At 41.0% G+C, this 17,171-nt stretch overlaps 1 protein-coding gene across 1 annotated transcript in view; it reads right to left on the bottom strand.

The window, feature by feature from the left end:
• Dhrs7c (dehydrogenase/reductase 7C) overlaps positions 1 to 1,462 on the bottom strand; it is a 22,268-nt gene extending 20,806 nt beyond the window's left edge. The window contains exons 1-2 of the mRNA XM_033762713.1: positions 1,437 to 1,462; positions 982 to 1,141 (exon numbers count right to left, since the gene is read on the bottom strand). Coding sequence (XP_033618604.1) covers positions 982 to 1,141; positions 1,437 to 1,460 — 184 coding nt within the window. The 5' untranslated portion in view covers positions 1,461 to 1,462. The remainder of the gene's footprint in view (positions 1 to 981; positions 1,142 to 1,436) is intronic.
• Positions 1,463 to 17,171: the final 15,709 nt, after the last annotated feature.

The following is a 17,171-nucleotide window of genomic DNA, read 5'->3' as shown; positions in this document are numbered from 1 at the left end:
AAAAAAAAAAAAAAAAAAAAAAAAGGTTCCTAGCAAATTCTCAAAGAGGAGGTCACAAATATTCTCACAATGGCCACACCTAGCCCTCCAGAGAGACACTTTGGAAGGAGCAATGGCCAGGGCAAAGTAGACCTATAGGCATTTGGTGAGTGACTAATAAATGCTTGACTATGTCCATTCTGTACTTGATTAAAAATAACAAAAGCAAAAGTCATCCCCAAACTATGCAATAGGTAGGGTTGCACTATCACAGTTTGCAAAGATAGAGTCAGAATCTTGCAAATCCAAAAGAAGTTTACTACTCCTCAGGTCACAGATGCAACCAGAATGACCCCTGGGACTATCTAATTTAGGGCTGCAAGCAAGAGTAGGAGGTGAGATGGTAGAAGGAAGCAGGCCAAGCATTACATACTAGAGAGTGGCGGGGTGTGTGGCACACAGAAGTAGGCATACTCTGCTTGAATGTATTCTACATTGTGATCATTACTAACTCTCGAGTGGCACCCACTACAGCTACATTAAAAGGTAGAGACGGCTAGGATTCTCACGATACAGATGAGAAATTCCAGGCAGAAAAGTGAAGCCACCAACCAGTTAGCAAGTGCTGGAGCCAGGAACTGAACCCAGAACTGTAGTCTGAGCTCGCAATCGGTATACAGCCCCAGCTGAGGGCACTGCATTTAAAAGTTCCCGGAAACACTGTGAGTGAAAGCAAAACCAACCAAATCCGTAGACCTGTGTTGGCACTTAGATTATGAGCTTGCACCCTCACACTTTCCAGTGCCCTTATCTACCAGGCAGAGAAGCTGAAGCCTTAAAGATAAACCTCATTAACAAGCTGATTAGTGACAGAGGCCGGGAGAAATCCCAGGATTTCCCACCTAGCACCTAGCACATTTGCCCACATGCCATCCTGCCACCCTGCCACTACCAGTCCCCCCTGGGCAGAGATAGGCATGCATCAGAGCACAGGCAGCTTACCCTTGCCCAGTCCTGAGATGGCATCAGCGATCACCACCACTTTGTTCTGCACGGCTGACTTTGACCACAGCCTGGACACCTCCTGGTAGATGAAGAGGAGGCCACTGATTCCCAGCAACAGCAAGGGCAGCATCAGCATAGCCATGATTCCCATCTTGCTCTGGGCACAACAGGGTGAAAAGGTTTGGTTTTCCAGAGACCCTGATTGTGATGCCTAGGGCGGGGGCCGACTTGAGGCTGCAGAGTGTGCATTCACTCCAAGCACAGAGCCTCTCCTCTCCTGGGAGCTTGACTCTGCTCCTAGGAGAGGCTGCTTCAGGACTAAACAACCATCCCGCTTGCTAATCCCCCAAAGTTCAACAAATAGGAAATTACTCATGGTGTCTCCAAAAGCAGGCCAAATGCAGGGGGCTTTCCCTCCCCAAAGGTTAATTACCAATTTAATTAAAATGGACCTGCATTTTTGGAAGGAAAGCCATGTGTTAAGGCCACTTGCTTGGGCCCTAATGGTTATTTATAGCTCTAAGTTGCACTAAAGGGCTTTTCAGGGTAAATATAGAGTCTCTTCTGATATTCAGGGACACATGCTGCCCGGGTCTGATTTCAGAGCTCTCACCAGGACTTTTAAAGCCTCCCTGGCTTGCTGGGCAATGAGAGGTTTCCTGTGCAGTTTGGGGTTGAGAATTTAGGGATCAGACCCTGGGATTTTCAGCACAGATATCCTTGCCTTTACTTCCTGTATCAGTTAGCTTCTAGATAGCTCAGACCCATGTGGCAGTGAGCCATCTGGCCCTGCCTTCCTGGTTGGGGATGAAAAGCATTCGAAGGAAAACTGTTAAACAGAATAGAACTGCTCGCAGAATGAGCCACTTGGAGATATGACATGAGTGATCAGAAAGAGCACTGTTTCAGGAGTGTTTCTCACCTCTCTGAGCCTTAGCTTCCTCATCTGTGAAATGGGCAAAACTGTCTTGACTGGCGGGATTGTTGAAAGGATTAAAATAAAATACTACATATTATGAACCTGCATAGACCCTGGACCACAAGAAGGTAGCTGTTGTTATCTTTTATGATTAAAAACACTAAGAATTTACCCCAAATGTTAAATATTTTAGTTACAAAAGGGAACTCAGTGTGATTAGAAATGAAGAGACATAAATCCAGTCAAAGTACTCAGAACATCAGAAAGCAGAAGACTTCTCATGACGATGTACTAATTTGTGTGGTTGAGACTTTGGGCTGACCAGGAAGTGGGGCAAAGAGCAGTATGCAGGCGTGGGAATGCAGGAAACTGCATTTCTCCCTTGGAAATTAGGAATAAACAGGAATAGTTTTTTTAAAAAAACCCACAACCTCTTGTTGGCATGTACTATACGCATTAGAAATGTGCACTTGCCGTGAGTGAATCTTCATAAGCTGACCACATCCGTGGGGCCAGCACTTGGAACCAGAAGCAGAGGACTGCCCATGTGACCCTGCCATGTCTATTTCCAGCTCTGAAGGAGAAGCTACTTCCCAGCTTTTAAAAGTATATTAGTTTTGCCCCTGTGTGTTTTCTTTTTTCAACTTTAAGCAGATTCACAAGTTGCCACTTTTTTTGATCAACATTGCATTTGTGACGTTCACCTCCACTATTGCATGAAGTTAGAGATGATTTATTTTCATCGCATGAAGACATCTCGCATTTTGAATTCGTTCTTCTGAGAGTGGGCATGTGCAAAGGCTCTGAGACAGAGTGAGCTTGGTATTCCCATTTAGCAGCAAAGAGGCCAGTGTACTACAGCACAGTGATGAGGGAGGAGTGGATAACAGACGTGGTAAGAGATAGTTGAGAGACTACAAGATACTATCTTGTAGGACATAGTTACATCTTTGGCTTCTATTCTAAATGAGATAGCACCGCAGGGTTCAGAGAAATGAAAAGACATGATCTGACTTTCATTTACTGGAAGTAGATCATTATAAGGATAAAAACAGGAGAGACCAGCTGGAAACTTTCATAAAACTAATGTGCCTTTGGAGTGGTAACAGTCAAAGTGGGGATATATGCCTGGGTTTGGGCATATTTTGAAAGTAGAGCAGATGGGATTTGCTGATAGGTTAGATAGAAGGAGTAAAGGAAAGATAAATCAAAGAGGGTGTGGGTGGTGAACTAGATGATGTTTCATAAGTGATAATTTTTGAAATCTCTGCAAAATCTAAGCAGAGGGGTTGAGCAGACTATCGAGGCTATCAGTCTACAGTATGTTTTGGGAAAAGGACAAAACTAATGATAAACATTTGGCAGTGATGACAGGTAGGTGACATTAAGGCCATACACTTTCATGAAACCCTTTAAAGGGTAAACGCAGACAGTGAAATATTTGAGGGCTGAGTTTCTAGGCATACCAAAGGTTAGAGGCTGAGGACTTGAAGGTGAATCAGCAAAAGACACTGAAAAGGTGTGGCCAGTGTGGTGAGGGAGACGAAGAAGAATCAGGTTCCAGGAGCCAAATGAAGAATATAGAGAGAGATGTGTTAAGTTAAATAAGTAAGAGACCATACTTTGAGTTCCTAGTAACAGATCAAAACTAATTTAGGTTTTTAAAGATATAGTTGAGTTTCAGCCAATTACAAACCGCCAGGCTCTAGCCAATTGCAGGCAGCCAACTGATCAGACCATGCCCATATCAGGTAGGCACTGCCTATAACCAATCAAATGGTTTCTCTACATGGCTTCCTGTTCACCTATAAAAACTTGCTGCTCTCACTGTTAGGTGGAGATCTTTGAGTTGTGAGCCCAGTTGGATTTATGGGTCGTTTTTGCTCACATAAACTTTTTTAAAAAGATATTTTATTGGTATATTTTAGATATACAGTACAGTTATATTTATCATTGGGATCTTGTACCTTTACATGGCATATCTTGGTTCTTATTTTTTCCCCATTCCCCTAGTCTCCCTTTCCCCCTGCACCCTTCCCTATTACAAAGACTTTGTTTACATTTTTTCCTTTTCTATTTTTTCTCTTCACTTTTTACCTTTCTCCTACCCCTCCCATTTGCCCAATAACTTTAGACCTTTACTTCCTATTACAAAATATCAACTATACATTTTGACCCTTATTTATACTTTTAGTTTATCACAGCAGAGAAACTATACAGTATTTACATGTGTGTCCTATTAAGAGCATGTCCTCAATGTACATCCACTTGGCTACAAATGTCTCTAGTTTCTCATTCTTTATGGCTGAGTAATACTCCATTTTATAGAAGAACCACATATTCTTTATCCAGTCTCCAGTTGATGGACAATTGGGCTGTTTCCAAGTTTTAGCTATTACAAGCTGTGCCGCTATAAACACAGGTGAGCATATGTCACTGTGGTGTGATTCTTTTAATTCTTTGGGAAGATACCCAGCAGAGGAATAGTTAAATCAAATGGGACTTTCAGTCCTAGTTGTTTGAGGTATCTCCACTTTGATTTCCGCAGTGGTTGCATCAGTCTGTGCTATCACTAACAATGAAGAAGGGTTCCTTTCTCCCCACACTCATGACAGCATTTGTTATTGATTGATTTCTTGACAGCTGCTGTTCGTTTGGGGGTGAGGTGGAATGAATCTCAGTATTGTTTTCATCTGCGTCTCTTGAATGACCAGTGATGTTGAGCATTTCTTTATGTATTTATTTGCTGCTTTTACTTGATTGTTTGAAAAATGTCTGCTCATTTCAGATGTCCATTTTTGAATCAGGTCTTTATATTTGGGAAGCCTGATTTTTTTTTTTTAGATCTTTATATATTCTAGATAATAGTCCTTTGTCTGAGAAACAGCTGGTAAATTTTTTTCCCAATTGTAGGTTGTCTCTTAGCTTTGTTGGTGGTTTCTTTTGCAGTGCAGAAGCTTTTTCAAAAGGTGAGATCCCAGTTGTTGATTCTTTGTGCTAGTTCCCGTGCTACTGAGGATTTGTTCATAAAGTCTTTTCTTATGCCAATGTCTACCTAGCTTATCTTCCAGCAGAAGTTTAGTGTTTCTGTTTTAACATTTAGATCTTTAACCCACTTGGATTTTAGTTTAGTGCATGGTGAAATATAGGGGTCTAGTTTTAATCTTTCACAAGTTGAAATCCAGTTTGTCCAACAGCACTTTCTTATTTTAATTTTTTTCTCTCACTGAGTTTATTGGTATATTTTAGGTATATAGTACAGTTATATTCATCATTGGGATCTTGTACTTTTACATGACAGGTCTTATTAAAGAGGCTATCTTTCCTCCACTGAGGATGGTTGGCTCATTTGTCAATATGAGGTAGCTGAATACATCAGGAGTTGTCTCTGTATCTTCCAATTTATTCCACTGATTCTGGGGACTTTTTCTTTGCCAGTACCATGTTGTTTCTATCACAGTGGCTTTTGGTAGGATAGTTTTAAGTTGGGGATTGTGAAACCCCCCTGCCTCTGTTGCCTAGAATTGCTTCTGTTATCTTAGGTCTCTTGTTGTTCCAAATGAATTTTTGGATTATTTTCTATAGTTCTATGCAACATACTGTTGGAATTTCAATTTGGATTGCATTGAACCTGTATAGCAGTTTTGGAAGTATGGCCATTTTCACTATATTGGTTCTTCCTTCCCAGAAACAAGGGCTATCTTTCCATATTTTTAATATCCTCTTTGATCTCTTTTTTCAGAGTGCTGTAGTTTTCAGTGTAGTGGTCTTTTGCTTCCTTTGTTAGATTGATTCCCAAATATTTCATTCCTTTGGGTGCTATTTTGAAAGGTATTGTTTTCCTAATTTCTCTCTCAGTGAGTCTGTTATTTGTGTATAAGAAGGCTATTGATTTTTGAGTGTTCACCTTGTATCCAGCTACTCTACTGAATCTGTCAATTAATCTAGAAGTCTTCTGGTGGAGTTTTTTGGGTCTTCTATGTAGAGCATCATATTGTCAGCAAATAATGACAATTTTAACTTCTTCCTTTCCTATCTTTATTGCTTTAATTTCTTTCTCTTGTCTAATTGTTGTGGGTAATGTTTCCAGAACTATACTGAATAGGAGTGGTGATAGTGGACATCCTTGTCTTGTTCCTGATTTTAGCATGAAGGTTTTCAGTTTTTGGCCATTTAATATGATGTTGGCTGTTGGTTTTTCATAGATGGACTTTATCAAGTTGATATAAAGACCATCTATTCCAGTTTTCTGCAGGTTTTTTAAAATTGTGAATGGGCATTGAATTTTGTTGAATGCTTTTTCTGCATCTATTGAGATGATCATATGGTTTTTGTCTTTGACTCTGCTAATATAGTGTATTACATTTAATGATGTATGTATGTATGTACATATGTATGTATGTATGTTGAATCCTTGCATCCCTGGGACAAGTCTGACTTGGTCAGGACTGTATGATCTTCTTGATGAGCCTCTGTATTCTGTTTGCCAATATCGTACTGAGGATTTTTGCAACTATGTTCATTAGGGAGATTGGTCTGTTGTTCTCTTTTTTGATTGGGTCTTTCCCTGGTTTTGGAATCAAAGTAACACTTGCTTCTAGGAATGAATTTGGAAGTATTGCTTCCCTTTCAATTTCATTGAAAAGTTTAAAGAGTAGTGGCAGTATTTCTTCTCTAAATGTTTTGTAGCATTCAGCAGTGAATTCATCAGGACCTGGGCTTTTCTTTGTTGGTAAACTTTTTTTTTCAGCTTTAATTGTGTTTATTGGTACATTTTAGGGATACAGTACAGTTACATACATTGTTGGGATCTTGTACCTCTACATGACAAGTCTTGATTCTCATTTTTCCCCCCTTACCCCTGCCCTCCCTTCATGTTGGTAAACTTTTAGTGACATTTTCAATTTCACTGACTGTAGTGGGGGTGTTTAGAATTTTTTATCTTCTTTGTTCAACTTTGGTAATTCATATGTATCTAGAAATCTATCTACGTCTTCTCTGTTTTCCATTTTATTAGAGTACAGATTCTCAAAGTAGGTATTGATGATCCTCTGGATTTCTGCTGGATCTGTTGTGACTTTACCTTTTTCATTCCTAATTGCATAGATTTGATCCTTTTCTTTCTTTCTTATTTTGACAAGGTTGGCTAAGAGTTTATCTATTTTATTTATCCTTTCAAAAAACCAACTCTTCAATTTGTTGCTTTTTTTGTGTGTTGTTCTCTTTGTCTCCATTGCATTGATTTCTGATCTACCTTTATAATTTCCTCCCTTGTAAGAGCTTTGGGTTTGTCTTGCTCTTCTTTTTCTAGAAGCTTAAGATTCAGCATTAGGTTATTCATTTGAGCGCTTTCTCTTTTCCTAGTGTAGGCATTCACTACTATAAATTTCCCTTGTAGAACTGCTTCCATAGATTCCTGTATGTTGCATTGGCATTATGATTTATTTGTAAAAACTGTCTAATTTCTTCTTTAATTTCCTCTGTGACCCATTGGCTGTTCAGGAGAGTGTTGTTCAATTTCCATGTGTTTGTGAAGTTCTTGCAGTTACTGTTGTTATTGATCTCTAGTTTAATTGCATTACGGTCTGATAATATACATGGGATAACTTTGATTCCTTTGCATTTATTTAAACATGTTCTATGAGATAGCATGGGTCCTATTGTGGAGAAAGACCTGTGTGCAGCAAAAAAGAATGCATTTTCTGATTTTATGGGGTGAAATACTCTGTAGATGTCTGTTAAGTCCATTTGTTCAAAAGCTTGCTTCAGTTCTAGTATTTTGTTGTTGATTTTTTGTCTAGATAACCGGTCTATTTGTGTCAGTGGAGTATTGAGGTCCCCCACTACAATTGTATTACTGCTTATTTGCTTTTTCATGTCCCTTAATGTTTGTTTTGTATAGTTGGGAGCATTAGTATTTGGTGCATATATATTTATGATTGTCATTTCTCCCTCTTGGATTGTTCCCTTTACAAGGATGTAGTGACTTTCTTTATCTCACTCGATTAATTTTGGTTTGAAATTTACTTTGTCTGAAAATAAGATAGCTACCCCTGCTTTTTTGTGGGTGCCTGCCACATGAGAACTGTTTTCCATCCTTTTACTTTCAGTCTATGAGTTTCTTTTTGAACTAGGTGTGTTTCTTCTATATAGCATATCGTTGGATTTTGCTTCTTACTCCATTCTGCCAGTCTATATCTTTTGATTGGTGAATTGAGGCCATTAACATTGAACATGACCTTGCACCATGCCACAGGCTTGGTTAGCAGTTCATTAAAGAACCAACCCTGCAAGGTTGCTCTGGACTTACCTAACCACCCAGATTTTAGGCTTTGAAAGCACCGCTGTCTTCCATCTTTGATATTTGGATGACAGTCTCTACAAGTGTGAAAGATGGTCCAAACCACCAACCTATAAATTCTTTTGAAACTGGTTGAATGACATTCAGCATCTCAACTTTGCTTCGTGACCCTGGTGATAAGGAAGGGACAGGATGGGTCAGGGGGTTCCCTGTTGTAGAGTGATGTTCAGGCTAGACAAAGTTACTAGGATGGTTTTGCTTGTACTATTGAAAACTTAAATCTATTACAAGAGAAAGGTTTTCCTTTTTTTAAACTTAATTGCAACAAGGCAGACAAGGAATATTCTAACCCAAAGCACATACTTCAATCTGTTAAATGTTTCTTTCTCCAAATACTTATTTCCTTACTGTCCTACTTAGAGAAGAAGCCTGAATGTTTGTCTAACCTGGAAATGTGGGCATTTTTCTAATCTGTGCATGAAGGACTAAGACTGACTAGTGTGGATGCATGTATGGAGTTGGAGACCACCCTGGAATAGCTGGGATGGGAAAAGCTAGAAAAGAGTTGGTCTCCTAGAATAGCAAAAGCCATCCTAGGCAACAGAGGCATGGCAGTGGGTATAACAATTCCCAATTTGAAACTATACTATGAGGCCACTGTGTTAAAAACAGCATGGTACTGGCAAAGAAACAGACATGAGGATCAGTGGAACAGATTGGAAGACACAAAAACAACTCCAGATGCACTCAGCTACCTCATCTTTAACAAAGGAGCTGACCATCCTCACTGGAGGAAGGATAGCCTCTTTAATAAATGGTGTTGAAAAAACTGGATTACAACCTGCCAAAGACTAAAACTAGATGCTTATTTTTCACCAAACACTAAATTAAAAACCCAAGTGGATTAAAGATCTAAATATTAAAATAGAACACTATACTTGCTGGAAGATAAGTTTAGGCAGAACTCTTGAAGACATTGGCATAAGAAAAGACTTTATGAACAAATCCTCAGTAGCACAGGAACTAGCAGAAAGAATCAACAACTGGGATCTCATCTTATGATAAAGCTTCTGCACTGCAAAATAAACCATCAACAGAACTAAGAGACAATCTACAATGTGGGAAAAAATGTTTACCAGCTGCTCCTCAAAGGACTAATATCTACAATATATAAAGAACTCAAAACAATCAGCCCCCACCAAATATAAGGACCTGATTAAAAAATGGGCATCTGAAATGAACAGACATTTCTCAGACAAAGAAGTAAAAGCAGCAAGTAAATATATGAAAAAATGTTCTACATCACTGGTCATTCAAGAGATGCAGATGAAAACAACACTGAGATTCCACCTCACCACACAAAGAATGGCTGCTATTAAGAAATCACTCAATAACAAATGGGATTGTGGGGAGAAAGGAACACTTCTCCATTGTTGGTGGGAGTGCAGACTGGTGCAACCACTATGGAAATTCATATGGAGATACCTCAAAGAGCTGGGACTAGAGGTTCCACTTGACCCAGCCATCCCTCTGCTGGGTATCTTTCCAAAAGAATTAAAAGAATCATATCACAATGATATATGCACACCTATGTTTATAGTGGCACAGTTTGTAATAGCTAAAACTTGGAAACAGTCCATTTGCCCATCAGTTGGAAACTGAATAAAGAAGATATGGTTTTTCTATAAAATGGAATACTACTCAGCCATAAAGAATGAGAAATTAGATTCATTCATAGGAAAATGGGTATATATTGAGGATATACTCCTAAGTGAAATTAAGTCACACATGTGTAAATACTGAATAGTTTCTCTGGTGTGAATAAACTATAATAGTACATAAGATCCTAATGATATGATTGACAATGTGAAATAGGAGGAAAAGGGCTAAAAGTGCAGGGAAAGTGGGAAGGGTAGGGGAAAGGTAATAAGGGAAAGAAAAAAATAGGAGCAAATGAAAAAATGGAAATAAAATGTTTGTAAATGGGGAGGGAAGGAGGGTGTGAAGGCAGGGCAGGGATAAGGGGAAAAAGTGAGAACCAAGACCTGTCATGTAAAGGTATAAGATCCTAGTAATGAACATAATTGTAGTGTATACCTAAAATGTACCAATAAACTCAATGAGGAAAAAGAAAAGAAAAGAGCTGGTCTCATTTCCCCCTCCTCCAGAGGCTCTTTAATTTCCTGGGTCCCACACAGAAGCAACACCCAGCTTAAAACTGTAGAGCTAGAAGCTTTAGGATCCACAATCCATCTCTAAACCAGAAAAAGCCTTCCCTCAATGCTTGCCTTCTAGCATTTATAATTCCTTTATTCTTCCCCATCAAATGACTCAGCGTCATGGAGGGAGGGAGGAGGTGGAAGAGAAGTGGCCTGTCATTCTGTCCCCCAGGAAGGCAGCACACTGAGTGTGGAGGGGACAGCCCCAAGTCTCAGTGCTGCATCTGCCTTGTGTGTGGCCTGAGGCACACACTTAACTTTCTGAATGTCCTGGGCAGTGGTTCACCTGGACACGGCAATACCGATATAGGCTAAGTGTCTATGAACTGAATCTAAAAATGCTCCCGATTCAAAACTTTTTGAGGGCTTATGTGGTACCACAAGTGGAAAATTCTGCACAATAAAGCTTTGTTGCATGTACAAAATTATTTAAAATGTATAAAATTGCCTTCAGGCTACAGATACAAGGTGTATATGAACTATCAATGGATCTTGGTTACACTTGAGTTCCATCCCCAGGGTAGCTTATTATCTACATGCAAATATTCCAAAATAATTTAAAAAACAAAAGAGAAACCCAAACCATCAAAATTGAAGCACTTCTTCTCTCAAGAAGATAAGGGATGCTTAACCTATGACCTTCCTTGCTACACCATTGTGTAGAATTGGAATGGTGATGTATATGCAGTGCCTTGAAGAGAGAGGCCAGGCCCAGCACCAGAAAGGATGGTTTCAGCCTCTCTCCTCTTCCTGGTATTCTTTTCTAGCCTGTGTGTCTCCCATTGCCATCTGTCAGCGTATGTCAAGGCCCATTCCTGAGGACCTTGGACAGACTGGGCGGAGGGACTGGTCAACAGTTCTGAAGGTTGCTCTCATGAATATAGAAAACAGTGCCATTGTGCTGTGTCTCAGGTCTTGAAGGCCCAGTGATGTTCAGGGAGTTCACAGGTGAAAGGTGCTAGAGCTAAAGGGGGCAATGTGTGTGCATGCATTTTCCTAAACAGTAGACTATTAGGCCAGTATCATCTTTATCTCTCCCTCCCCTGTGCTTAATTTCTAGGCTGAAACCCAGGTCTGGTTAGCTTGCTATTTTCTTTCCAGCCAGTGTTTGGCTTATTTGGCTTCACCAAGCTGCTTCCATTCTTGTCTCTTTGACAGGGTGGGGGTACCCAGTCCACGGATCCTTCATGCACAGGGGACAGGGCTGTTACAGGGGAAGTGAGGATGAGATGGGGTGGTGGGTTGTTAGACCAGCCCGACACCTTGCAAAATTAATCATCTGTATTCTTTGTAGGTGTTTAATGAATTAAAATGTTTACATGAGCAAATCCGATTCCAGCCTCATTAACTAGGCCTACTAACCTTATTCTGGCCTCCAAAGAAGCCCCCTAGCTCCAGAATACCCAGGTATAGTTCATGGGGGGCTAATGGCATTAGGGGCTAATGTCAACCCATGAAAACAAGGGTAACACCAAGTCAAGTGAGTTCAGGGCCAAATTCACCAATTCTGGAATAGGACTGACTGGTGGTTCAGAACAAGTGACACTTGAACACTGCTTGGATACTGGTGTGATGAGTAGCTGGTTGATATGGATCTGTTCTTCAGCAAGTGATCCAACAGGTATTTTGCTAATGTACTAGGGAAGAAATTCTAACATATTTCATCCAGGAGAAATGGCACGCGACCTAGAATATTATAGACACCCGATGAAAAGCTCTCATTGGTTAACCAAGGCCTGACAGCTTCCAGACAAAAATAGTTGCTGGCTTTGGACTCATTTGATCCTGGGACACAGGCACTGAGCTTTTCACTATTGTTTCCCCAACTCATCAGCCTGGCTCAGCCCCCCAGTGTTTCTTGCTGTGATGGAACCCTTGACAGGTACCAGTGGTTTGCCCTTCCACTGTGCTTCCTGGATACCACATGTTCACATTCACCAATGTGCTTACTCATCACGCTTTCTAAAACAGGAGGATTATTGTTCCCATTTTACAAATGAGAAAACTGAGGCATAGGGAGATAAAGTGACTCGTCCAAGGTGAAAATGAGGAGCCAGGATTTACAGGCAGTTTTTTCTGGCCACAAAGTATAAAGTTCTTACGTAGAGAAATATACAATCTGTAAGAGAGAACAGATGTAGAAAGAGGTTACGTCAGCACAGTGAAGAATGAAAATGCACCTATCTTGTAGCAAAGATGGATTAAAATGAGATGCTTTAGTTTTGCTTCTTGATTCTCGGCACATGGGAATATCTACTTCTGAAGATTTCTCTCCCGCTGTACCTATGATTTCTGTGCTTTTCTCTTTGTGTGTTATATTATAATACAATTGACTTTTAAGAAATGTGAAAGCATAAAATGTTAAAAGGAACACGGTGCCATGGGAGCTCAGAGGAGACAACCTGCACATGGCAGAAGGCAGAGGCTGTTGGGGACGAACCCTTCTGGGTGAGCAAATGGCCAAGGGAACCCTGAGGCTATTTCTGCAAAAATCCATTTTATATCGCTTTCAATACACTCAGTACGACTCAGCACAAAATTACACGGGACCAGCATTTGTTAGACAGGCACTCGACTGGAAAACCAAACATGAGGGAGTGAACTGGATTTTCCCCCTTTTTTCTAAGACAGCATAATTTTTACGGTTCAGCACAAACAGATTGAGTATTTTATTGGAAGCAGTCACCTTTTTTCAGAAGGGACATGTTTACTAAACATATAAATACAACTTTAAAAACTCTGAGCTGGGACATGTTGAAGGTTGTTAGAATGTGACAGCCAGTTTCTCCACCTCTACCTCCCTCACCACCCCTCAGATTAATGTGTATGACAACCTGTGGTCGCAACCACACATTAGCTCAACATACAAGATGAAGTGATACAATATCGTAACCGAGCACACTGGGAAATCCACTGCCTCAGATAAAACTTGCACGCTCGGCAGTGTTTACTTTTAGAAGCAAAAATGCTTGGCAATTAAGCATCTGTTAACTGTGATAAGATGTCATTCCATCTGACTAGGTCTTCAGTTTTTCTACCCTTTGACTAACCCTTCCAAACTGATTCTACTGTAGGTAGAAATTATGAAATTCCGAAGAAAAATGTTTTTGAATAACAAAACATTCAAAAACCCCCATTTTCTTGATGAAAATGAAGAAGAAAACATGAGATAGTCACATAAGCCTTATTTTTTTGTGTGTTGACTAGGAGGAAAATTCTGGGCTTTTCTGTCAATAAATCTTTGTGGGAAAGACAATTTGCATCCATTATAAAGGCTCTCTGTTCCCTTTCTTCCCCTTAATAGTTGGCATTAGTCTTTCATTCGTATCTTTCTTAACAGTCAGAAAAGCTTAAGGAGCTCATTTATACTAGAGTGTCAATGTTTGATATCTTCCATAAGAGTTATCTCACTTAAAGATACTGGTATACAGGAATGAGAGGCTAAAATCAAAGATGTATAGTGAAGGGTGGGATGGAGAGTAGAAGGTTTACCCAGACCTCAGTCTTCAAAGCTCCCTCCAGAAATGTGCTTTGCATCTGGATGAACTGCATGTGCAGACATGGAAGCTGCATGTGCAGAGTAGCACACGGACACCTTGCCTGGGACACTTGGTGGCAGGTGTCCAGAGACCTTCAGAACAGCTTGACCAGCAGGGCTGGGAGTGGCTCCTGGAGCCCAAACACTGCGAATCCTCAGGTGCTGGGAGGTTATGCTGAGGCTACCGTGGGCTCTTCTGTGCCTTCTGCTTCTCTCTGCATTCTAGGAGGGCAGCTGGGTACCTGCTCACGATCGTGAGGGACACAACCACGCAGAGGGCAAAAGAAGCCCAGGAGAAGCTGCCAATGAAAAGCATAGTCAGAGAGGGGCCCAGGGCTTCCTGCAGGATCAGTTGGGTGGAAAACATCTCCCATTTCTTTCTAAATTCAATCTTCAGGTTCTACGTGAAGTTTAACCACAAATCGCGCTGCCCAGACAATATGTTTTACAGATCAGTGGTTAGGAGGATGGACTCTGGAGGCCTTGTGCTGGGTTTGTACCAAAGCCCCACCCCTTAATGTCTCTGTGACCTTGAGCTAGTTAACTTACCTGTTTGTGCCAGAGTCCTAATCGGTAGAAAACCGGGGTAATATCAGCTCTGTCACACAGGGCTGAATGGAGTTTAATGAGTCAACGTGTGGGGAGTTTTTTTTTTTTTCCTGGTCAAACAATTTTAATCAAGTTAACAGCAGACAGTAAAAGTGCAATCCCATGCAAAGCTCGCATTTTACGTGCTGCAGCTGGTTCTCATCATCTTTATTTGTATGGTGTGGGAGGTGGGACCCTTTCCTGAATCTTCTTTCTCGTGGTGGAGTAAGGCTCGTATTGCTCTGGAGTGCCAGTCACGGTGAATTTACGGTTTCTCCAGATGAATTTATGATCTGTCGGAGGGTGAGTTGTTGGAGGGTCATCAGTCATACTGTGAAGGCAGAGATGCCACTTGGGAGGCACCATACTTCCGTCCAGATCCCAGAAAGTGTTTTTGCCATTCATTGCAGTGGCGTACATAACCCTTCGGTGGGGAGTATTAAGTGTGGTATCTGCTACCTGTGTTACTTTTCATCGTTAGCTCTATTCCAGGACATATATCCCCATCTAGGCTGGAAGCCAGTTGCCTTCTGAGATAATGGTTTGTTTTTTCTTGCTACATGGATCTCAGCACTGAGTTGATATGGTAATTAACATTTCCTTTTTACCAAAGAGTGTTTAAATGTTTGATTATTATGAGATAGAGAGAAGGACCGTGCAGTGGCCAAGGAGAAGACAACCAATGTGTAGAGATAAACAGACACACTTCGGGATGGATAATAACAATAATTAAGCCAGGAATGGTGGTGCATGCGTGTAATCCCAGCACTTGGGAAGCTGAGGCAGGAGGATAGCTGGGAGTTCAAGGCCAGCCTGGGCTACCTAGTGAATTCAAGGCTTGCTTAAACTACACAGTGAGATACTGTCTCAAAACCAAAACAAAATAATATTGTTGTATGCCAGATGCTGCAGTGAACGCTGGATTCTCTAAAGTAACATCAGAGCCATCCCTTGTTGGGGGCATGACCCCCATTTTACAGATGATCAAAGAGAGAAGTTAACCAACTCGTCCACAACCATTGCTTATAATGTGGGGCATCTGGATTTGGCTCCCGACCCTGTGATCCCAGAGAAGCTGGCTCCCTTCCTGGCTCTGCTGCACCCTAGTACTCAATGGCTAACTAGGGATGTCCTTTGGAGAGCTGGGTGGGGCCTGGTTTGGTTCAGTGTTTTCACTATTCTGATTTGAATGGGAACAGGAATAGGAAAATAGTTGAAGGCAAACCCAGCAGTGGGAAAATATCATTTGGAGGAGAAGTTCCAAGTATTCACGGGGGATTCTGGGTTCTGTGCTATTAGATAAAGCTTAGGATGACAGAAGGAGAATCTTACTAGGTGTCTTATGATCCCATCAGGCAGATTTGCTGCTGCAACACCCAAAATATGATAAAATGCTTTGTATCACACAAAAACATGAGGGAGAGGGACTTGTAGGTTTAGGGGAAGATTAACTTCAAAGGCCATTTCTGACCTCTGCATCCCAAGAAAATGAGAACCCTGGTGCACTAATGTGAACACACAGGGGCAAAGAAAATCAGAAGGGGGAGTGTGTGAGAGGCTGGTAGGCAGTTGGCAGTGGGATGACTAATTCATAGGGAGAGATGGTGCACATAAAGCATAGACAGAATAGGCCTCCAAAAGATGAGGAGGAAGTCTTTTGGATTAGCCCAACTGAATCCTTGAGAAGCTCAGCACACACACACACACACACACACACACACACACACACACACACACACACCCCAGGGCATTGGCTAAATGAATGTATAAATAGTTGGTCCTAGGTGTCCTCCATACCACAAACACTGTTCCCCTGTCTCTCTTCCCCCTAAGACAGCAAAGGTTTATTCTCTGGAGAAGGTGAGCAGGAGCAACACCCCCCCCACACACACCAATTCAGAGACAATAGGTCCAGTGGAAGGCAGAGGAAAAACTCCGTCTGAAAACAGAAAGTTCATGAAAATTTGTATTTGGAGTGGGAAGCTTCTCAGCTCCTTTCTATGGCTAACCTCAGAAGTCATTAGCAAAGCACACAAGCTCACCCCACTTCCTGCAAATCTGGGAAACACCAAGGGATTGCAGAGAGAGAACATTTACAAACAGACATGTATGTGTTTCTATGGGGTGGAATTCCCAAACAAAACAGCTGGCCCTATACCTAATCCATTCAAAAAGAGCCTATCAGTAGATGAATTGCAATTTTACTCAAGAATTTCCAGTTATCTTTAAATATGGCTTGACAGTCAAGGGCACAGAGATCTGGAGGAAAGCCCCAACCACATCCAGAAAAGAAAAGAGAGAGAGAGAGAGAGAGAGAGAGAGAGAGAGAGAGAGAGAGAGAGAGATCATTTTAAAGGCAAAAAATAACAGGAGAAACAAAAACAAAAACAAAACAAAACTTTAGTCAGTATCTTTAGGAGCATGTGAAAATGCTTCATCCACAGAGCAAGACAAAGAAAACTAAACCACAAGGAAGAACTTGTAGAATTTAAGAGCCCTAAAAATTCATCTGAAAAGTTAGAAGACAAGCAGAGTAAAAATATTCAGAAAGCATCCCAAAGGAGAAAGAGATACAAAATATTAGGAAAGCAGTAAGACATTTCAGTAATTAACCAAAGAGAC

Source organism: Fukomys damarensis, unplaced genomic scaffold (genome assembly GCF_012274545.1).
Source record: "Fukomys damarensis isolate Sample0158 unplaced genomic scaffold, DMR_v1.0_HiC HiC_scaffold_13, whole genome shotgun sequence".
Lineage (NCBI taxonomy): Eukaryota > Metazoa > Chordata > Mammalia > Rodentia > Bathyergidae > Fukomys > Fukomys damarensis.
This window is presented reverse-complemented; position numbering and strand designations above follow the sequence as displayed.